The sequence below is a fragment of the Giraffa tippelskirchi genome, chromosome 1 (assembly GCF_054371585.1).
Source record: "Giraffa tippelskirchi isolate mGirTip1 chromosome 1, T2T-mGirTip1v1.2.pri, whole genome shotgun sequence".
NCBI lineage: Eukaryota > Metazoa > Chordata > Mammalia > Artiodactyla > Giraffidae > Giraffa > Giraffa tippelskirchi.
This window is the reverse complement of record NC_137275.1, coordinates 21,503,384-21,527,624: the sequence shown is the minus strand read 5'-3', so window position 1 is coordinate 21,527,624 and position 24,241 is coordinate 21,503,384. Positions and strand designations below refer to the sequence as shown.

General features: G+C 37.0%; 1 protein-coding gene across 4 annotated transcripts in view; it reads right to left on the bottom strand.

Annotated features, from left to right (window-relative positions):
- ANTXR2 (ANTXR cell adhesion molecule 2) overlaps positions 1-24,241 on the bottom strand; it is a 170,580-nt gene that overhangs the window by 122,054 nt on the left and 24,285 nt on the right. For all 4 annotated transcript variants that reach the window (XR_014080542.1, XR_014080540.1, XM_081583933.1 and 1 more), the window contains exons 7-10: positions 24,088-24,168; positions 5,408-5,468; positions 3,211-3,309; positions 1,132-1,201 (exon numbers count right to left, since the gene is read on the bottom strand). Coding sequence is in view for 2 of the 4 variants with exons in the window: in XM_081583933.1 (XP_081440059.1) it covers positions 1,132-1,201; positions 3,211-3,309; positions 5,408-5,468; positions 24,088-24,168 (311 nt within the window). In the remaining 2 variants the exon portion in view is untranslated. The remainder of the gene's footprint in view (positions 1-1,131; positions 1,202-3,210; positions 3,310-5,407; positions 5,469-24,087; positions 24,169-24,241) is intronic.

The window sequence follows — 24,241 nt, the reverse complement described above, 5'->3', positions numbered from 1 at the left end:
CATCTGGAAGTTCACGGTTCACGTATTGCTGAAGCCTGGCTTGGAGAATTTTGAGCATTACTTTACTAGCATGTGAGATGAGTGCAATTGTGCGGTAGTTTGAGCATTCTTTGGCATTGCCTTTCTTTGGGATTGGAACGAAGACTGACCTCTTCCAGTCCTGTGGCCACTGCTGAGTTTTCCAAATTTGCTGGCATATCGAGTGCAGCACTTTCACAGCATCACCTTTGAGGATTTGAAATAGCTCAACTGGAATTCCATCACCTCCACTAGCTTTGTTCGTAGTGATGCTTTCTAAGGCCCACTTGACTTCACATTCCAGGATGTCTGGCTCTAGGTGAGTGATCATACCATCGTGATTATCTGTGTTGTGAAGATCTTTTTTGTACAGTTCTTCTGTGTATTCTTGCCACCTCTTCTTAATATCTTCTGCTTCTGTTAGGTCCATACCATTTCTGTCCTTTATCGAGCCTATCTTTGCATGAAATGTTCCTTTGGTATCTCTAATTTTCTTGAAGAGGTCTCTAGTCTTTCCCAATCTGTTGTTTTCCTCTATTTGTTTGCACTGATCACTGAGGAAGGCTTTCTTATCTCTCCTTGCTATTCTTTGGAACTCTGCATTCAGATGAGAATATCTTTCCTTTTCTCCTTTGCTTTTCGCTTCTCTTCTCTTCCCAGCTATCTGTAAGGCCTCCTCAGACAGCCTTTTTGCTTTTTTGCATTTCTTTTCCATGGGGATTTTCTTGATCCCTGTCTCCTATACAATGTCATGAACCTCTGTCTATAGTTCAACTACTATAGTAATTAGTCAATATTCCACTTTTGAAATTTGTGTGTGTGTAAATTCAATACACTAAAATTCAAAACACTGGCCATGGCTTTAAACCTACTCAGATAAATATTTATAGAGTCTTTTAATCAATATTTAAGAAACAAGATAAAACAGACTTTACCAATTTCAAATCTACTAAGAAACGTATAAAGTATTAACCAGAGTGATTTGCCTAGGTTTTACTATTCCATGTTCAATCTGTATACCAACAATAGATAAAACAACTACTGCGTATTGGGTCACAATTTCCTTATAATTTGTAGCTAAAAAGTTTTTAAATGTTTTAATGAAGCACTTACTCTCCAACTTCATGCAGGGTAGGCGCGGGACAAAGCATAGAATTCCTTTCCACACTTACTGGCTTTACATCTAGAAAATAAGATGCCATTGAATTAATAAAGGGCTTTATGTATCTCATGCAGTTTTATTAATGTTATGAAGAGATACAACAATCAGTGTTCAAGTGTGGGGCATTAGATACATCAGCATGAAAAAAACAAAAAGATACTCATCTAAAGAAGGAAGAGAAGAAACACAGAATGAAAAATAGAGATTATATGCCTCATTGATATACAGTACTGGTAAATCATAAATTATGATTTTTTATATAACGTTCACATATAGTTTGTAGATACTATAAAATTATCACCTTTTCTCCCTCAACTTTGTCAATATATTAGATATTTAAGAAAAAATGATATATACTTTAAAAGCAGAACTTTAAATTATAAAGAAGATAAATATCCAAAGGATAATAAATTTATTTCAAGAGCTTAATAAAATAATTGGGTATATAACATATAAACAGGCTTCCTGGGTGGCTCAGTGGTAAAGAATACACCTGCCAATGCAGGAGATGAGGGTTTGATCCTTGGATCCTCTGGATAAGGGAATGGCAACCCACTTTGGTACTCTTGCCTGGAAAATTCCACAGACAGAGGACCCTGGTGGGCTATAGTCCATGGGGTTGCAAAACAGTCAGACATGACTTAGCAACTAAACAACAACAAATAATATATAAATACATTTTATAGAATACTTAAGTTGCCTTGCAATTTTAATAGGTATGAGAAAAATGATCTAGACTATAAATATTCAGAAAAGCTACCTAATCAGATGGATAATCTTAGAATGCAAATGATGAAAATACAATCTGACTCAATTTATTTGAGATTTATTTTAATAAATTTAATCCTATATAGCTAAACATAAAATATGTTTCTATTATAATAAACTCCAACCCATAATCAAAAGAAGTTAGGTAAAGTTAATGCTTAGATACAGATGACTACTAAATAAAAATACTAAAATAATTTTTCCTTGTCAGTTGTAGAACCTACTAACAAGAGAGTTCATTACAAATATTATTGCCTTTCCTTACCAAAATGATGATTTTAACAAAAAAGATAGGAATTAATGATGCCATTTACCATGCTGAGACCCTTAACACTTTAATTCAACAAACATATTGAGCAGTTACTTTGCGTGCAGACAAAGCTGTGCTAAGCGGAGAGTTTATAACAATCAGATAAACAAAATTGTAGATGATCCTTTCAAAAAATATTTCTACCAGAGTTCACAGAGTTGCAGCATCTGCCTTACAGTATAAAATTTTAGAAGACAATATAATCACCAATGAGGAGAAAAGTCTTAAAAGAGACCCAAAAAGCCAAGAATATTAAGATCTATTTATTTAAAGAGGAGAAGTTTTTCTCAGAATAAAGATTAACAATGTTACACTCTTCTGCCTTTTTGAAAGTCAAACTAGGGAAAGTGAAATTTAATTCCTTAAATATGGTAATTATCAACAAATACTGTACCAGGGAGACATTGGAGACTTATCTTTAAGGCAAGAAGTCTTTCCTCAGGAAACTGGCTGACAACTTATTTGCAAATTAGACAAAGACAGCAAGTGACAATAAAATGAGGTAACAAATAGTCGAGTAGTCCAAGATGGGTAGACTTTCAAGCAAGAGTGACAAGAAACAAATGTGGAGAAAGAGACAACGAAATTGGCGGGAAGGGGGCGGGGGGGTCTAGTCCATACAGAGTGCAGTCAAGAAAACTGGGTTCAACTCTCGGCTCTGCCCACTATCAGTTGTTTAATCACAGACAAGTTATATGACTCTTTCAGCCACAAGGTCATAATTTGTATAATGAGGATACTTCAGATACAGTCCAGCATTTAATACATTATGAACAACTGTTGCCATTATTAAATAACTATTAAGTAATTATTATTACTACTTGCATTATTATTGTGCTTCCTTTCTTTACTGATTAAAAAAATATAGCACTGTTGGTTTCAGCTGAGAAAAATCCTTCATGCTGAAATACTGCACAGTCCTTAAAGCAATACGGAAATTATGGAGACATACTCAGTGTGTATGTTTCATTTACAGCGTAAGTACAGAGGACGCTGCCATTCCGACTCCCCAGGCTGAATCCTCTTCCATTCAAAACAACTTGAAATTCCTCTAGAAGTAAAAGGAAGAATAAAAAATGTAAATACTACTTTACAAAAACAACAACAAAAAGCATCACTTGAATCAAAAGCATCAAGGTACAAAGAATTTTTTAATACTATTTGGCCAACTAATAACACAAGACATGGTCTTACTAGTTTTCTTAGACCTTCCAAGAAAATACAGTGTAGACACCCTTCCCTGCCAGGTAGAGATGCATTATTTTACTTTTTGAACAAAGTGTTTTCCAATAATAACCAAAAAGAATTGAAGTGTAATTGACCAACAGAATTGAAGCACAACAGTCATCCCAAGACAGATACTGTACAAACTTGCCCAAATTCTATCCTGAAGAAAATATCTCTAGGAAAGAAAACCCTTTGTTTTCCTCTTGTCTTAGGTACTGAGGTATGAGAATGTGAAGAAGTTAATGCCTCATTTTACCTGGTTCTCAGAACAGTCGTGTGTTGTATTTTCTTTAACCTACGACACCCCATACGGAGTTCTTCTTTAACAGCTTCTTCACATATCTAATCCTATTTTTAATTTCTATTGCATACAGACTTGTAACTCATCAAAAGTCAGGCATTTTGGACAAATAATAATCTGTGACCAATTAGTAAAAGAAGTTGATTTGACTCATACTATGTGTAAGAGGAGCAGTCACTAAATGTTAGAGAGTGAAATAATATGCTAGAAGAAAAGTTTAAATGTTTATATCTTTGCTGCTTAGCTGCAAGAAGATACATCAACTCTTTTAATAGTAATTAACTTTCAATCCTCTTCAGAGACCCCCTACCCAAGATAATCTAACACATATCTAATAATTAACTGTGGAAAAAAATGCTGCCATGCCACTCTTCAATCAGTGTGTTACTGAATGTAAAGAATGTTCTTATAAGTTACAATAAAGTGCAAGTGAAATGTAAAATGTGACTCAGAAAAAGAACATGAGCTTTTGGAGTCAGACAGACAAGAATCTGATAGGACATTTACTAATAGCAACTACTGAATATATTTCTGTCTCAGTTTCCCCATCTGTGAATCCAGGATTATAAAACTGCTGAATAGTATTGTTGTAAGGATTAGGCCAAATTATAAATGCAAAGAACACCATCCCACTATAGAATGTTCAAATGCACTATTCCTCTTAAACATCTCAATAATCATTAATGAAGTGTGGGTCTAAAAGATGCCTGCAATGCAGGAGACCCTGGTTTGATTCATATGTCAGGAAGATCCCCTGGAGAAGGGATATTCACTCCAGTATTCTTGGGCTTCCCTGGTGGCTCAGCCGGTAAAGAATCAGCCTGAAATGCAGGAGACCTGGGTTTGATCCCAGGGTTGGGAAGATCCCCTAGAGGAAGGCATGGCTACCCACTCAAGTATTCTTGCCTGGAGAATTCCCATGGACAGAGGAGCTTGGCAGGCTACAGTCCATGGGGTCGCAAAGAGTCGGACACGACTGAGCGACTAAGAACACAGAACACTAAAAAATGTGGAACTTCATCCCATCCCCAGCAGGTGGGAGGCCACCAGGCCCAATATTTAACTTTTGAAAGAAAAGTTGGGTTAAAATGAACTCCAGGTTAAAACCTGAAGAAATTATATAGGCCACAGAGAATCCCACTCTCCTTGGGTTGGATGGCTTGAAAGTGCTAAAACCTGAGTCTGTTTTTTAGCAGCAGCAGATCAAGCCACCTTCTTTCCTGCCATCCACCCTGAGCTGGTAGGGACGTACTTTGGCCAGGTCATCAAAGCATGGAGCTCAAAGTCTACAGATACATGCCTGTTTGTATAATCAGATAAAAGAGAAAATTTCCTATTTTATTTTACTTGTCATAAGAAAGGTCTCAACATGAACTAAATATACAGAAGATTTTAAAAGCCTGTCACACAATATGTTCATTATTTAAAATAACACTCCAATCTTAAAAATTTGAATTTAAAATAGAAATATTTCAAGGAATTATTTAAAAATTCTTGCAGAAAAAGATGCCAAAAAATTTATTTTGCTATTCTCTTTCCAACATGAGTTTCAAACCATATATTTTAACTAGGAAAAAAAGTACAATTTCTTACAAGGTATTTTTAAATTCTAGCTACTTACGCCCCACACAGACACTTGAGGGCCTCAATTCCAGGATTTCAGTGCATGACTGAGCTAGTATCTAAAAAGGAAATAAAAAATAAGACCAAGATTTGTAACTAAATCATAATATGTAAAATGAATCATAAGATTACTAATAATCTGTGGTCCCCCCTTTAACTTCAATAAATGGCAAAGAAAATTTATTAGCCACATATACAGCTACCAAGCTCTTATGAAATTTCTGTGTCACCTTTTAGTATATATTTCAAGACTGTATTCTGGAGGAATACTTATTTGATTAGAATAAATACAGATAAGCACAGATAAAAGGAGTTGTTGCTTCAAAGTCTGGGAGCCTTGGATATGAAAAGATAACTAAAATTTCTCAATAGCCATAAAATCAATGCTGACTTTCCCATCAAGCGAAAACAAGATAGCAAAATCAGACCTCCTATTTAATTATGCTAATTTAACATTTTCTATTAAAAGATTCAACATAATATCAATAAATAAGCACTTCTTTATTTGACTCTGGCATTTCTATTCAATTTCTCTGCCTCAATTCCCATGGATGCTAATCCTCCTTACATGCATCAAACATTACACTTGCAGAACACAGGCCCCTTGTATGAGTCAAATATTATTCTCAAAAGCACAGACTCTCTACTCCAGCATTCCCACAGCACAGGAACAGAACAGCTCTTCTTAGCGTGTTCTGCGAGACAGAAACCACCATACAAGGCACAAGGCTACAAGTGAAAAACAACAATGATGAAATAAGCTGCTCCTCGTGGACTCAACAATCCTGTCTTTATTTTTAGAACTGCTCTGCACTACATTAGCAAAGGCAGACAAGTTCCAGATGATCTTTGAAAGACATTCCTTTCTTGCTGGAAGTTAAGGAGAGACGATGTAGAGTCGTTTCTAGCGTCTCCTGCTCATAACTAAAACAGGAAGGAAGGACTGTGGCAGGGTATAGAAATGCTTTCCGTGCTTTCTTTAATAACAGTAGAAATACAAGTTGTCAGACTCTAAAAACCAGCTGGTCAAATCATGGAATTTTTGTTGCTGAATATGCCCCTCTGAAAGAGGGCACATTTGTACTTTTTAGGGTCATTTCCCAGTGAATCCACTTTTCACATAGTGATTGAGGAGTAAAATACTGCAACTGAGAAATTCCGAGTGAGAGCTATTTAAACTCAGAAATGACCAAAGAGATTCCACCATCACCCAAAGACTGTCAGGGCCTCAACAACTCTTGGTCTGCTATCCTGTCTCCGATAATCAACACTCACTCCTTTGAAGAGCAAGCACTTTTGTTCATTTAAGAATTGAGGATCACTGGCAAAAGTTAATGTGCCCTCCTGGAAAGAAAGAATCTCAAATCACTAACATCTTTAAACTGTTTGACACAATTCAGATAACAAGACTCTGAAGGGAACAGAATACAAAAGTTTTGCCAAAAGAGTAAGAAGCTAAAAAGGTTCCAGTTAACAAAATAAATAGGTGCATTATTGCTCTAGGTTTGACCAGTTTGAGATAAAAGTGAGAACTGAGCCACGAAAATGGAAGGTCAAAGGAAAGCATAAACCCTCCAAACCTATTTCAGCTGGCAACAATTATTGAAAGAATTTATTTGAAAATAAATCCTATTAAGAAGACTGACTGATCTTAGAGCTGATAATCTTTTTACTATTCTAGTTATTTTAGGCACACCTTTATCAGCATTACAGAAAAATGTTTTGAGTGTTGAATCACCCCCTCTATTAGAACACAAACTCTTAGAGCATAAAAATGGGATATCACACTGTGCAAGCCTTCTAGGAGTACCACATTGTTTTGTACTTGCAGTACAACCAAAAAAAAAAAAAAAACTGCTTAGAGAATAAAGACCAAACATACTAATTAATGAGAATATTAAAAATGTCTAGTAAGCAAATCAACAATCATAAAAGGACTACGATAAAGCAGAATAAAGTGAATTTATGTTTTTACATAAATGAGATGCCAATGTTGGAAAATAATATCTCTGCCTACATGTCTTCCTGAGGGAGGTCTGTCCCTCTGTTACTGTTTTTCTTAGTTTCTTTCCCTCCTGTATTTGTGAACCACAGGGTTGTTAAAGGTTTTTAACCAACAGTTGAGCCCACAGGGCACAGATTGGGTTGGAGATAAAAGTGTGACCTTCCAGTGGGGAGAGGTCTGGAGAGAGAAGTTGATCATATACCCAAGACTGTCTGCAAGACCTGTGTTTCTAAACCAGTAAAAAATCTATAATAAAAAAAGAGGCCAAAAGATATCGAATTCTAAATTCTGTTACCTTGTGTAAAAGGTCTATGTTCCAGCTCATTGTCCCAAATTGTGAAATGCCTAAAGATGGTTTTATATATTTAATCTCTATAATAACAGTCCTTTCTCATTATCAAAACTTTCTGTCCTATTTAAAATGCATTTGTTTTGAAGGCCTCCTTTAAAAGGTATGATAGGACTTTCCAACGCAGGGGACAGGGGTTTGAACCCTGGTCCGGGAAGAGTCCACATGCCGAGGAACAACTAAGCCGGTGCGCTACAACTCCTGAGCCTGTGCTCTAGAGTCTGCAGGCTGCAAACACTCAGCCCGAGTTCTGCAACTACTGAAGCCCATGCGCCTAGAGACCATGCTCCCCAACAAGAGAAGCCACAATGATGAGAAGCCCAGACACCGCAACAGAGGAGCCTCTGTTCACTGCAGCTAGAGGAAGCACTCGTGCAGCAACAAAGACCCAGCACAATCATAAATAAATAAAGTCACTGTAAACATGTACGGTAAAAAGCCTGAAACACATTACCACAAGAAAGTGAAAATCCAAGTAATCCCCCTCTTCTGAGTTGTTTGGGATAAAACTGCAGGGGGAACAAGAGCATTCAGCCTTACAAATTATAATTATTTATTTTCTATAATTATTTCTATAATTATTTAGAAACCAGTTGTTTCTAACTGGTTGCATACAATTTTGATATGTTATTTGCACAATTTAGACCATCAGAATACTCTCAATAGTTTGGTGAACTGTGTAAACATGGATATCATGGAATTTTTCTATTTGCCAAAGGAGTGGGGTAGGATAAGATAAGGTTATTTACACCCCCCTCTGGGTTAGTTTTGGTTAGCCGAAAGACCGGATGTAGCCTTAGAGGTCAGCTCTGACCATACTGCCAGCTGGCCTCTTACAGATGTTTGGCAGGAGATGAAAGTAGATTAATTACATTGTGCTGTCCCTAGCCTGAAGTTCAGCTTGAATGAAGTACCAGAATGGTGTTACAACCCTGGGTATTCAAGGCATGTTCCAAATTAATTTTGATTGACTCTGCATCTAGCATCATGTACTTAGGTTGCAGGATTTCACTAAAGGCCAGATTTGCATACAGAGCAACAAGGGGGCAGACATGTACATTGGAGCCAGAACTAGCAAGACTTATGACCATGTAAGAACCACTGCTAAGTCAGAGACACAGTTCAGCTCAGTTCAGTCGCTCAGTCGTGTCTGACTCTTTGCGACCCCATGAACCACAGCATGCCAGGCCTCCCTGTCCATCACCAACTCCCGGAGTCCACCCAAACCCATGTCCATCGAGTTGGTGATGCCATCCAACCATCTCATCTTCTGTCGGCCCCTTCTCCTCCTGCCCTCAATCTTTCCCAGCATCAGGGTCTTTTCCAATGAGTCAGCTCTTCACATCAGGTGGCCAAAGTATTGGAGTTTCAGCTTCAACATCAGTCCTTCCAATGAATACTCAGGACTGATCTCCTTTAGGATGGACTGGTTGGATCTCCTTGCAGTCCAAGGGACTCTCAAGAGTCTTCTCCAACACCACAGTTCAAAAGCATCAATTCTTCTGCACTCAGCTTTCTTTATAATCCAACTCTCACATCCATACATGACCACTGGAAAAACCATAGCCTTGACTAGACAGACCTTTGTTGGCAAAGTAATGTCTCTGCTTTTTAATATGCTATCTAGGTTGGTCATAACTTTCCTTCCAAGGAGTAAGTGTCTTAATTTCATCACTGCAGTCACCACCTGCAGTGATTTTGGAGCCCAGAAAAATAAAGTCAGCCACTGTTTCCACTGTTTCCCCATCTATCTGCCATGAAGTGATGGGACCGGATGCCATGATCTTAGTTTTCTGATGTTGAGCTTTAAGCCAACTTTTTCCCTCTCCTGTTTCACTTTCATCAAGAGGCTCTTTAGTTCTTCACTTTCTGCCATAAGGGTGGTGTCATCTGCATATCTGAGGTTATTGATATTTCTCCCGGCAATCTTGATTTCAGCTTGTGCTTCCTCAGCCCAGAGTTTCTCATGATATACTCTGAATATAAGTTAATAAGCAGGGTGACAATATACAGCCTCGACGTACTCCTTTTCCTATCTGGAACCAATCTGTTGTTCCATGTCCAGTTCTAACTGTTGCTTCTTGACTTGCATACAGATTTCTCAGGAGACAGGTCAGATGGTCTGGTATTCTCATCTCTTTCAGAATTTTCCACAGTTTATCCAGCCAGAGACACAACTCTTCCAAGAATCCCAGTGGCTGCAAAGCAATTTCTTACCTTGCTTATCTATAGTGTTAGGATCAGATCTTTAAAATTATTGAATAATAACTATGTAAATTAACAGTATTAATCTAGGAAACATCTACAGCAGAAATAACCAGAAAGCATCAGATTTGATTTCTTCTTTCTTAGCTATTTTAAGATACATATGAAACCACATTTTTATTGAGACCTATAAGTTCCTGAATATGTTTACATAATGAACACATGCTATAATAACAAATACGGAACATGTAGGAAGTAGTGTAAATCATATCATAGCCCCAAAAATGCATACAATGAATATAGCTGTGGACTTTTTCTTCTGGCATTGAAAATAAAATGAGGTTAATTAGTGGAGAATTGTAGTTGGGCTGCATCCAAGATAAAATTTAGCATGGAATTAGTTAAGATGAGGTGGCAAAGTCAAAATATTACTTAGCTCCTGCAGTGTCTTGGAAGTTTATACTCAATTTGGGAGCAATATCTAGGTCTTATGATTTGAAGACCAAAAATCCAGTTTAAATAAACAAACAAAAGCCCACTTCCTACAAATAATATACATCAAGACAGATTTTTTTAAATCTATATTTTTTCCAATATCTAAATGGTGATGGTACTATATTTGGAAAATAGAATAGAGCCCATTCCACATGAAACTAGCTAAATACTTTTTTAATGAATGATAATACCTCATATTTAAGACCAATCTAATATAAAAAGTATATAGCACAATGTTATAAACAGCAGCTCCTCAGTTAATATTTACTGAATTAACTGAGTAAATGCAAAACTTTCTAGAAAAAAAACAAGCATTTTGACTATAAGACAAATAAACAGGGTGTGTAACAATGGCCAGTTAAACATATTTAAAATTACAGAGCTTTTCAAATCACATCTTTGGTCACACACAAAGAAAGGAAAACTTATTTGTATAGTTCAAATTGTGGTAACCAATGGCACTAATAAGGTGTTGAGCCAAATACAAAAAAGAAACAAATTTAAGATATGCACCTTCTTTTAAAAAGAGGGTTAATTTTAGATAGGATATGTGGAGGAGAAAAATGACATTAAATCCCATTGAATGGTTTCCTCTGTGACCTCCTTTTTAAAGGTCAGTTCTAAATAAAAAGATTTTTCGCCCAAACTGGATTATTTCTTCACCCTTAAATTCAATATGCTACCCAAACATCTCCAACATTTTCAACGTTATTCAAAATTCAAACTATTCATTCTAGCAATAACTTTCTAATACTGGCTTTGAGTAAATAACATCACATACAACAGAACATTATAGATAATTTACAAGTACCCTCAGTGTATCCTTAACAAATAGAAACTGTTAATTTGCATGACATACAGCATATCAGAAAATATCAGTAAGGATAATAAAAAGATCTGAAAAATATAATCTATTTTCTTCTGACTCACTGAAAGTCTTTAAGCACAGCAGGAGTTCATCCCAAATTTGAAGGATTCCAAGTTTAAATCTCATAAGGAAAAATCACTGAAGAACATTAGTTCCCAAAAAAAGTTCCCCCCAAAATAAAGCTTTAGTAATTAGCTACACATGTACACAAAATAAGCAACTAAAACAAATGGAAAGATGAAACATCTTTTCGTGTTTGCTTTTTACCTTTTAATATTTAGATACAATTTTTATTTTCTCTCTAGCTGTAAAACATCCTACCAAATATATTTTTCTTTAAGAGTTAATGATTCAATGAAAACAATTATAACTTGTAGTCACATGTGTGGTTGTGTTTGTTTTTTTTAAATGCTTGGAGCTTCAAAATGCAAGTTGCTCAATACAGCATGACCCATTTCTAAATATGGATTCTTTCTCCCTTTGAGTAATATAAGCACAAGTGATAAATTCTAAACAAACTTCTACTCTAATAAATCTAGGGAAGAATGTAAGTTACAATCATTGCCTTCTACTCTTCTCTGCTCCAAACATAACAGATGAGCAGTTCTGAGTAAAATGTTAATAAAATTATGCCCATATCACAAATTGTGAAACAAAATACTGAAATGACATTTAAAGTTCTTCCTCCTGTTATAATTGCAATTTTCATTAACAAATCATATTAGCAGGTCTTCCTTTCTCACTATAACATAAAAATATGCTCCAAACTGGATTGTGATACAAAACAAAAATTTATATGCCTCTCCTCTTTTTTGTTTTGTTCAGCACAAACTCAGAATAATCCCTTACTGCTTTCTTAATGGATGAACAATAGACTTTACATTAAAAGTGCACTAAAATTATGGGATTTACACTGATGATACATTTAATCATAAATCTTAACCATTTTATCCCCCTTTTCAATGTCCTACTTAACCGAATTTACTTTCACAAACAAGTGAGCCTCTAAAAGTTTATCTTCTTTTGTAGCCCAAAAGATGAACGTTAAGAAATAAACATTTGATGCTTAACTTTGGCAATGCAACTAATACCACCACTGAAGTTTTCTCACAAATTATCACAAAGTTGTAATTATTTATCAAAAATGGATTTGATTTCCTTATACTACAGTCCCCACCAAATAATGAAAAAGGAAAGAATAATCTTAAGTAAAATTATCATGCAAATACAAATAGACCATTGGACAAAAGATGTCAAGATTATAAAATTTCAGTAAATTAAATGAATATTTTAAAGTGAACTTTCTATTTGTATTTTTTAGTTAATTGGAATTAAGAAGAAATGAAGTACCTTATTAGAATATGTTAAAAATATTTCAAATATATTTTAATATAGTGGACTGTCATAGCTATTGATTTTTCTTCCCTATCCTTAACATTCTTTCATCCTTACATGTCTATAAACAGTGTTGCCTTTCTACTGGGGAAATTGTTCTCATTCCATGTGGTTCTGGTGAGGCTATCAATCATGATACCTTCTCTCTCCACCTTGTTCCCAACCTTCCACCATGGGGGTGAGCATGTTACTCAGGCTGGACCAAATATGTCTGTTGATATGTATTTGTTATAAGAATGAGCACTTGACCCAGCTGAGTCAATCAGAGTCCTTAACTGGGATAGAATATACTGATGCTAAGACAATGGGCTTGCTAATCGAGGCCCATGTAAGCTGAACCCTTTGGCAATTAACTTTCCTCTGATGATCAACAAAACAAGGAGAGAATGAGGCAAACAGGATCATAGGCAAAACTTAGAAAGGGAGAAGACCTTAAGAGTGGATTGGTACCCTGGATCCAACTGCACCTGGGGTAATATCCTCTTCTGGACCACCCAGTTAGTTAGATAAGCCAATAGCTTTCTTTTCCTTTCCCTTAAGCTACTATAAACTTGGTTTTTGTCACTGGTAACCAAAAGTCTTAATACAGCGGAATATAAACAAGAGGATGAAATAAAGTAATGTAGAATCAAAAGTCAATTCAAAATAAAGTATTTTCTAGTTAAAAAAAAGATGAGTTGATTTTTCTGATGCTTAAATACACCATAACTATATTATAAAAATATTTTCAAGGAGCATAGATTTTATTTATTCATTCACTGATAAATGGGAATTGGGCAGTGTCTACTTACCCAAAACTATATTAGGTACTAGACCAAAAAAAGGAGGCAGAGGGAAATACAGTCCCAACCTTTCTATCATTAATGTGAAGGATGTTATGAAAAGAGACACCTCATCTACATTAAATACTAACGATTCTTGGATAAATTGAAGCCCAGGAGAATCTGACATACAGTGGGCCTCACATTATAGCCTGTCCCTTTTTAAAGGGAGTCCTAGAAACTGACTTCCAATTTTGAGTAAGTTGTATCAGTTCAAGTTGTTTTCCTATGAATATATTTTCATAGTTAGTTCAGACTTTAGGTTTTTCATCCAGCCATGATTTTATAAATAGAGATTTCCACAACTAAGCAGTCAACATCTGTAGCAGAACCTGCCACAAGGATTTAAGTTAAAGTCTTATCGGGTAGTTCCTCTTCTATGAAAATGATTTTCTCGTAGAGAAAATGATTTTGCAATGTCTTCTCATTCCATTCAAACATAGTTTAGACACCTTTCTTAGATACTTTTCAAAAATAATAATAACAACAGATATGACTGAGAAAAACAACTTGGCTCCAAAGGTCAAATGAAGCTTATATTCCCAGCATTATGAATGAAGTTACCTTTTGAAATGTATATTGCACTTTTTTCCCTTTATAAACAATCTACTACAGTTTCATTTAAATTTTCTACACATCTGAGTGATCATGCTCTTCCTGTTTAGGCCTTTTTATTTTCCCATTAAGTACTCAGGAACTTAAGCATTTGCTGCCATCATCACCTAGGATGTAGTGTTCATAATTCTTCTGGATCAGGTGTTATTTATAAAGCCAACTCCACAACTGATTCATCTCTTCTGCTTAATACTTTCTGAGGTACTGCATCAGAAAAAATTGTGGAAACAACTGCGAAGAGTAAAACATCTCATGGCCTTGTTTTCAGAGAGAAAAGAAAAAGGGAGGGAGGTTTTGAACAGATTATTTTGCTTTTTGTTCTTCCCCTATTATTCACTAATCATGGTTTTGTTCTATTTTCAATGTTCTCTTCCCCAGCACTGCATAATGAAACACTGCATTGGAAAGTACGTGGTACTCACAGGCTAGTCTGACCTATCCTAGCTTGAATAAAATTTCACCTTCAAATAAAAGTCCTATAATTGCCTTTCCAAGAAATCAAAAATAAGTATGTAACATTCTAAGATTTTAAAGTTAACCTAAAGTGGAGAACAGAATAAAATCCTTGTGTCTGTGGGCAGTGGGAGAGGAGAAAGATCAAGAGGATGGAGAATGACTCAAGTCTGCAGTTTCCTGGCTTGAACATTTCTCTGGATTTCCACTTCCCTCAGTGACATTCCCCACTGGGATTTCTTCCCAGGCCCAATTTCACTCTGTCCTCTAACACTCTGGCCCTTCTGTGAAAACAATTTTCACTTTCAATGCTTCTAGACACTCAGCCACATTATCAGGAGTGGAAGTTGTATTTGACTCCCCGCGCTCTGTCATTTTCATCCTATATCCAGTGAGCTCCCAGGTTCTATTCATTTTTTAAAGCTTCCCACATTTACCATTTTATTTCCAGTTTCACTGCCATCACAATTTTAACAGCATCAACTAATTGCCACGTAACATTCATTGGAGTCTTCAAAGCCTGGCTCAGAAACAGCCAACAATTTTATACCTCATGGTTCAGCCCCACCTTGTTACTGACATAGTTCTGACCAGGACAGTGAATCTATTAGGTGCTTCCCTTGACATCCTTGACCTAGTTTTATTGGGAAAGACCTAGAATCCCAGTGCCTGAAATAAGCTCTAAGGACCTATGATCCACTGGGGTGTGGTTTCCCCCTAACAAAGTAAGGTTTCTACTCTGAATCACTAATTAGTACCATGAGTTCCCCAACAAGAATGGAGAATCTTGAAGTTCTACATAGCTTTTGTCATGGGAATTCTGAATCTACTTTTTCAGCTGTTCCCTGGGTCCTAGGCCTGTGCTCAGTCGCTCAGTTGTGTCCGATTCTTTGCAACCCCGTGGACTATTTAGCCCGCCAGGCTCCTCTGTCCATTGGATTTCTCAGGCAAGAATACTGGCTGTGCTGAGTCGCTTCAGTCGTGTCCAACTCTTTGTGACCCTATGGACTATAGCTCGCCAGGCTACTCAGGCCATGGGATTCTGCAGGCATGAATACTAGAGTGGGTTGCCATGCCCTCCTGCAGCAGATCTTCCTGACCCAGGGATCAAACCCAAGTCTCTTGTCTCTCCTGCACTGACAGGTGAGTTCTTTACCACTAGGGCCACCTGGGAAGCCAAGAATACTGGAATGGGGTGCCATTGCCTACACTAGGGGACCTTCCCAACCCAGGGATCAAACCTGCGTTTCTTGCAATTCCTGCACTGGCAGGTGGGTTCTTTGCCACCAGTGCCACCTGGGAAACCCTAACCTGAATCCTGAGAATTTAGAACTAAGGCACAGTCAGATCTTGACTTTGGGTAGCTACACGATCTAGAAGTCCTTGTTGTTTTGACCCCTTGCTAGACTTGATCCTTGCACATCTAATACCACCCCTCTTTAGATCTAAAGTCATTGATCACTTAGAATACTGACAATCTTTCTCAGTGGACTGCCCTACAGAAGGATCAATAACCCCATCCTACATGGTCCTAGCTTCTTGCCACTCCTGGCTTCCTATCACATGTTTTAAAATCCAGCCCTTCTGAGTTAGATCATTCTTAATCATTATCTCATGTAATTCACAAAACAGCTCAATGACATAGATATCATTATCCTCATTTGACTAATGAGAATTTTAAAACTGAGAAAGATTACATTATAGGACACACAGAAGGTCACATGGCTAGACGCCGGCAGAGCTGGAACTCGCACTCAGGTCTTCCTATTTCTAGTCTCATTCTGTCTTCACTATGTTGGGTTTCCTGACACCATGTCTCACAAACACTACTGCAAGAGACTTATAATACAGCTTTTCATCTTCCAAATCATCCCATATATTACCACAGGAATATCCTACCTGAATTTCCACTGCTTTCTTATAAATTTCAGGCTCTAAATGAATTTCCCATGGTTTCTCAATTATTTATGCAAAAAGTGCCAATTCACCATCCAAACGTTGGACGGTCTCCATAATCTGGATCCAGCCTACCTATCAATATTTATCCCTCACATCACTCCACAATCCAGGCCAAACTCTCCCGTGCTTCAGCCACTCAGCCTAAGCTATTTCTGAGGTTCTGTATTCTCTATTTCTAATTAATTTATTCCAATTGTCAGAGCACAGTTCAGATCCCACCATAAAAAGCCTCCCATGACTTTACATAACCCAACTTATTCCACCCTTCTGTCAGCTTTAATCATATTGGCACTTTACCACAAATTGCATTATAGAATTACTTTTATCGTACAGGGTGACTCACTGAAATTTCCTTTTTCCAAATTCTCATACTTTATAATTCTTGGAGGGTGCCACCATAATCCAAAACCTGAATTGTCACTCTCCCGCCCCTTTAGAACAGAGAATTTGTCTTGTTTAAGTTTGTGTCCCCTCTTCCAAGCTTAACACAATGCCCTAACACAGTAAGAGCTTACTAAGTCAATAAATAATACATTACATTTTAGGAGAAGGGTGAAAAAGAGAAAAAGTTTTTCACTAGTACCACCTTGAGATAATGAATTCTAAACCTTCATTTATGCTAATTAAGAGTGGAGGTTAAACCAATGGTATAAAAAATGTTATGCATCATTTCCCTGGATAGAAATCTAAAAATTTTGATGATACATTTCCCTCCAAATTAAAATAGAACATTAAAATGATTTTCTGAATCAAATATATTTTAGAAAATTTGTTATTTGTTAATATGTTCATAACAAAGGCCTTTTAAGTTCCTTGTTTTTGAGGTTACAAAAGTTACAACTACTACAGTGTTTCTTCTTTTTATAAAAACTATAATGAAAACTGTTAGAACTTTTTCCAGAGTGATGAAATTGTTGGAGTTGCTCCAATAATACATGAAACTTCCTGTTGCTCTACGTCCTCACCAACATTTGTATTGTCAGTCTTTTAAATTTTATCCATTTTGGTGGGAATGTAGTGGTATCTTCTTGTGATTTTAAACTACATTTCCTTGATGACTAATGATGTTAAAAAAAATTCTTTTTATGTGCACATTACACAACTAAACATATGCCTATCCTATAGGCAGGCCAGAAACTTCACTCCTAGGTATTTACCTGAGAAAAATGAAAATATGTGCCCACAAAAAGAATTCTACATGAATGTTATCAGCAGCTTTATTCACAATACCCCCAAATAGAAACAGTTTACGTGTCTGTCAATAGGAGAACGATTTAGCAAACTGTGCTATAGTCATACAATGGAATAAAAACTAACAAACTGCAAGTACAAATAATGGGCAGATGAATCTCAGAAATTCTCTGCTAAGTGAAAGGAGCCTTATATAGAAGAGTATATACTATATGATTTCATTTATATGAAGTTCTACAACAGGCTTATTAAACTCTGCTGGAAAAAAATCAGAACAGCAGCTGTCTCTGGGGTGGAGAGGGCAAAGACTGACAAGAGGAACCATGAAGGAACTTTCTAGGGTGAAAGTAATGTTCTATATGTTGATAGGGTTTTTGAACACAAGTACATGCCTTTGTCAGAACTCACTGAATGCATAATAAAGATCTGTGTAGTTCATTTCATGCAACTGTTTGTTTACACTGTATATAAATTTCACATTAAAAATTGCAAACAAATGAAAAAAAACTATAATGAAGAAAGACTCCAAAATTAAACTCCTATCCTTGCTGATTAAGAAGTCGATTATAAACAAAATATGTGTTAACAAAAGGTGATATCTTATACAATAAGGGGATCAGACTAATTAGGTCACTGGATTTTGGTGGGCAGGGGAAGGAAGACAAAGTGAACAAGAAATTCATGTTATCAATTTTTCTCACTTAAAGATTAACTTTATGGAGATTAATATACTGACAATTAATAAGGCCAGATGGATTTAAATAAATTCTACAGGAAAAATAAATTATCAATCCATTTAGCAAACATTCTGCCTTCAGTGTACCAAACACTTAAAAAATTTAAATTTTATGATTTCTTCCATCTGCTTAGTGTTAGTGGCTCAGTTGTGTCTGACTCCTTGCAACCCCATGGACTGTAGCCCACCAGGCTCCTCTGTCCACGGGATTCTCCAGGCAAGAATACTGGAGTGGGTTGCCATTTCCTCCTCCAAGGGATCTTCCCTACCCAGGGATCGAACCCGCATCTCTCATGTCTCCTGCTTAGCTTTGTGTAAAACATTCCACAGTAGAGTGTAATCCATTAGTTTGGTAAACCATAAAGAACAGACGGAAATGCTCTTCTCTCTGCTCTATATCCTGAAATAGATACACTATATTTGTTTTAAATACCATATACAATTTTTAAAGATAAGATGGTATTCTAAATATAAAGGGTAATTCAAATTTGAGGCCAATATACAGCTTTTGTATATTATCAGAGGTGATGCAGTCTCTGCCTTGAAGAGAGAGAAAGTACTTGAATTGCTTTAAATCTCTACAAAATGGGCATAAATTCCAAGTTACCATCATGATGATAAAAATACAACCGTTAGTGTGAGCAACTTTGATTGCAATGCTCCGTGCTACGTGCCTCCTCTGCCAAGTTACCACCAAGGTTTCCCCAGAGGCTGACTTCCCTGAGGATCACGTACTCCTCCTTTTGTGACAAAACAGCTGAAGTTTAACTACAATGAGAATGATAACTTTACCCATCAGCTCCCTCCAGATGAAACATAAGAGGCTTCATTCATGATTGGTAGCTAAAATAACCCAAAATTTTCTAACTTCAAGCTAAGTCTTTCGACATAACTTTGTTGTTGTTCAGTCACTAAGTCATGTCTGATTCTTTGCAACCGGATGGACTGTAACACACCAGGCTCCTCTGTCTTCCGTTGTCCCCCAGAGTTTGCCCAAATTCATGTCCACTGAGTTGGTAACGCTAGCTAACCATCTCATCTTCTGCCATCTCTTCTCCTGTTGCCTTCAATCTTTCTCAGTATTTTCGGTATTTTCCAATAAGTTGGTTCTTCCCATTAGGTGGCCAAAGTACTGGAGCTTCAGCTTCAGCATCAATCTTTCCAATGAATATTCAGGGTTGATTTCCTTTAGAACTGAGTGGTTTGATCTTTTGCAGTCCAAGGGACTCTCAAGAGTCTTCTCTAGCACCACAATTTGAAAGCATCAATTCTTTAGTGCTCAGCCTTCTTTATGGTCCAACTCTCACATCCATACATGATTACTGGAAAAACCATAGCTTTAACTATATGCACCTTTGTCAGCAAACTGATGTATGCTTTTTAATGTACTGTCTCAGTCTGTCAAATCTTTCCCTGCAAGGAGCAAGCATCTTTTAATTTCATGGCTGCAGTCATTGTCCATTGTGATTTTGGAACCCAAGAAAATAAAACCTGTCATTACTTCCACTTTTTCCCCTTCTATTTGCCATGAAGTAATGGGACCATAGGGCTTCCCAGGTGGTACCAGTGATAAAAGAACCCAACTGTCAATGCAGAAGACCTGAGAGACACAGGTTCGATCCCTGGGTCGGGAAGATCTCCTGGAGAAGGAAATGGCAGCCCACTCCAGTATTCTTGCCTGGAGAATCCCATGGACAGAGGAGCCTGGAAGGCTACACTCCATAGGGTCACAAAAAGTTGGACATGACTGAAGCAACTTAGCATGCACACACCTGCACACACAATGGGACCAGATGTCACGATCTTAGTATTCTGAAACTCTTGGCTGAGTTTCAAGCCAACTTTTTCACGCTTCTCTTTCAACCTCATCAAGAGGCTCTTTAATTGCTCTTTACTTTCTGCCACTAAAGTGGTATCATCTGCATATCTGAGGTTGTTAATATTTCTCTCAGTAATCTGGATTCCAGCTTGTGATCCATCCAGCCCAGCATTAAGCAAGATGTACTCTGCAGATAAGTTAAATAAGCAGGGTGACAATATACAGCCTTGACGTACTTCTTTCCCAATTTGGAACCAGTCCATTGTTCCATTTCCATTTCTAACTGTTGCTTCTTGAGTCGCATACAGGTTTCTCAGGAGACAGGTAAGGTTGTCTGATACTCCCATCTCTTTAAGAATTTTCCACAGTTCGTTGCAATCCACACAGTCAAAGGCTTCAGTGTACTCAATGAAGCAGAAGTAGATGTTTTTCTGGAACTCCCTTGCTTTCTCCATGATCCAACAAATGTTGGCAATTTGATCGCTGGTTCCTCTGCCTTTTCTAAACTCAGCTTTTACATCCAGAACTTCTTGCTTCACAAACTGTCAAAGCCTAGCTTGAAGGTTTTTGAGCATCACCTTGATGACATGTGAAATGAGCACAATTGTATGGTAATTTGAACATTCTTTGGCATTGTCCTTCTTTGGGATTGGAATAAAAACTGATCTTTTCCAGTCTTGTGGCCACTGCTGAGTTTTCCAAATTTGCTGACCTATTGAGTGCCACACTTTAACAGCATCATCTTTTAGGATGTGAAATAGCTCAGTCAGAATTCCATCACCTCCACTAGCTTTGTTCATAGTAATGTTTCCTAAAGCCCACCTGACTTCACACTCCAGGATGTCTGGCTCTAGGTGAGTGAGACCTTCTGGGTCCTGAAGACCTTTCTTGTATAGTTCTACATATTCTTGCCACCTCTTCTTAATCTCTTCTGCTTCTGTTAGGTCCTTACCATTCTGTCCATCCTTGTATGAAATGTTCCCTTGATATCTCCAATTTTCTTGAAGAGATCTCTAGTCTTTCCCATTCTATTGTTTTCCTCTATTTCTTTGCATTGTTCATTTAAGAAGGCCTTCTTACCTCTCCTTTCTATTCTCTGGAACTCTGTATTCAGTTAGGTATATCTTTCCCTTTCTCCTTTGCCTTTCACTTCTCTTCTTTCCTCAGCCATATGTAAAGTCTCCCCAGACAACCACAATGCCTTCTTGCATTTCTTTTTTTTTTTTCCCTTGGATTTGGTTCAGTCTCCTGCACAATGTTATGAACCTCTGTCCATAGCTTTTCAGGCACTCTGTCTACCAGATGTAATCCCTTGAATCTGTCACTTCCACTGTATAATCATAAGGGATTTGATTTAGGTGATATCTGAATGGCCTAGGGGTTTTCCCTACTTTCTTTGATTTAAGCCTGAATTTTTCAATAAGGAGCTCAGGATCTGAGCCACAGTCAGATCCAGGTTTGTTTTTGCTGACTATATAGAATTTCTCATCTTTGACTGCAAAGAACATAATCATGGCAACCGACTCCAGTATTCCTGCCTGGAGAACCCCATTCTAAAGTTTCCTTAATACAAATTTAAAAAATGAAACTGAATAAATAAATATAACAACAACTTTATCTCCTCCAATAATCAACTACTAAATTTCTTGAAGGAGAAATCTGTAGTCATAACCCACAAAAAGAGAGCTTTCAGATGCCAATTAATCACCAGGAAAATTTTGAATTAATCCTTTGATAGAGAGAAAATAATTCCAAAGGTCTTCTCTCCTTCACAGTGTAATTATAAAAACAACTGAAAATTCCCAAGTACAATAAAATTCTATTTAAAATACAATACACTTTTTTTCACAGGCTTCCGTAGTAGCTCAGCTGGTAAAGAATCCGCCTGCAATGCAGGAGACACCAGTTTGATCCTGGGTCAGAAAGTTCCCCTGGAGAACGGAGTGGAGGTACACACTCCAATATTCTTGGGCTCCCCTGGTGGCTCAGATGGTAAAGAATCTGCCTGCAATGCAGTAGATGTGTGTTCTATCCTTAAGTTGGGAAGATGCCCTGGGGGAGATTATGGCAACCCACTCCAGTATTCTTGCCTGGAGAATTCCCATAGCAGAGGAGCCTGCCAGGCTACAGTCCATGGAATCATAAAGAATCAGAGAGGACTGAGCGACTAACCACAGCACAGCACACTTTTTTTTACAGGGTCAAATTATCCTCCCTTTTGCATGGTCAATACATTTTCCTATATTTTAAAACAAATCACAGTGGTGCAATACCTTGACTCCATCTCTAAATATATTTACTAATTTTACATTGAAATTCTTTCCTGAAACTAAATACATATGCAAAACTCCTAAAATAATTATATCTCTGTTACATTCTGCACTTAGGTTTGACCTGTCCACTGGCCATTCTTATACGTGATAGAACTAAATTGCATGTTTTCCCTGAAAAGCCGCATTTATCATGAGGAAAAAAAGTCTACATGCTACCAAAAACAAATTTAAAAAAAAAATCTCACCCTATGTTTCTGAAGAAAACATGATCTTTAAAAAGAAATTTTAAATGCCAAAACCAAATGTCAGAAAAAAACTGAGATTTTTTTTTCCCTTCAATAAATATCCAAAGATTAAAGGAAAAGCTTTGGCTTAGAAAATATATATATTATTCACTTCCATTTTAGGATGTTGTTTACCAAAATATCATAAATACTTAATAGCAACTGTTCCTAGTGCTTCTAGCAAAAGGCAGTAAAACGAAACATAAACCTCAGCTGTGAAAGCCCAGGAGTTTTGCTTTGCATTTCATCACTCCACTTCCCCTTCCCCTGTTTAGGATGGCCCGGATTCTAACAATCACCAGAGACAGCTCAACTGAATTCCAAACAGAAATATTATGAGCTCCAGTGAAACTATTAATCATTAAAATGGAAAGAACAACAACCGCAGTCAAATACTCTGCCGCTGGTTCGAGTTGCCTGACTGATAGCTAAGAAATACCCATATTTGGAGCAGGAAGCAATCACACATTCCAATCCAAATTTTTATTTTATACTTCTATAAAGCCTATAAAACTTTCAAGATAGCGACTCGGTGAGGAACTCCATGTTCAAAGGGGGCTCTGAGACTAGTGATGACAATCTTAAACTTGAAATCACAAACCCAGGCTCACAGTGCTCAGTTTGTAAGAGTTAATTCCAAATCTCACTTACAAATAAAATCCAGATCTCTAGAATTTCCTTGCATGTGCAATACTCAACAAATTTCCTTCTTAAATTCTCTCTTCAAGATAACAAGGTTACTTCCTATAGTTTAAAATATATCTAAGGGATGCCCCTTATATGTGGAATCTAAAAAGAAATCACACAAATAAACTTATAAAACAGAAAGAGACTCACAGATTTAGAGAATCTGTGATTTAGAGAAACTTATGGGGACAACTTTTTGCCAGAGGAAAGAATGGGGAGAAGGAATGGTTAAGGAGGTTGGGATTGATATCTACACACTGCTATATATAAAATGGATAACCAACAAGGACCTACTGTATGTATAACACAGCTCAGTGTTATGTGGCAGCCTGGATGGGAGGGGAGCTTGAGGGAGAATGGATACATGTATATATATGGCTGAGTCCCTTCACTGTTCACCTGAAACTATCATCACATTGTGAATCAGCTATATCCCCAAACAAAATAAAAAATTTAAAAAATTATTTTAATTTAAAATATGTCTAAAACGATGAGCCTTTCCTAACCCCAAAGAAATACTCACAGAATTAATTATTCCTTTAAGAGCTTGAAATCCACCTTTGACAGGGAAAACTTGTTCCTTGGAATCAGCGATTCTTTCGAGCTTTAGAAAAAGGAGGAAATGTTCACTGAGACGTGGTTGAGACATACAACCTCTTACACCCTTCCTTACTTGT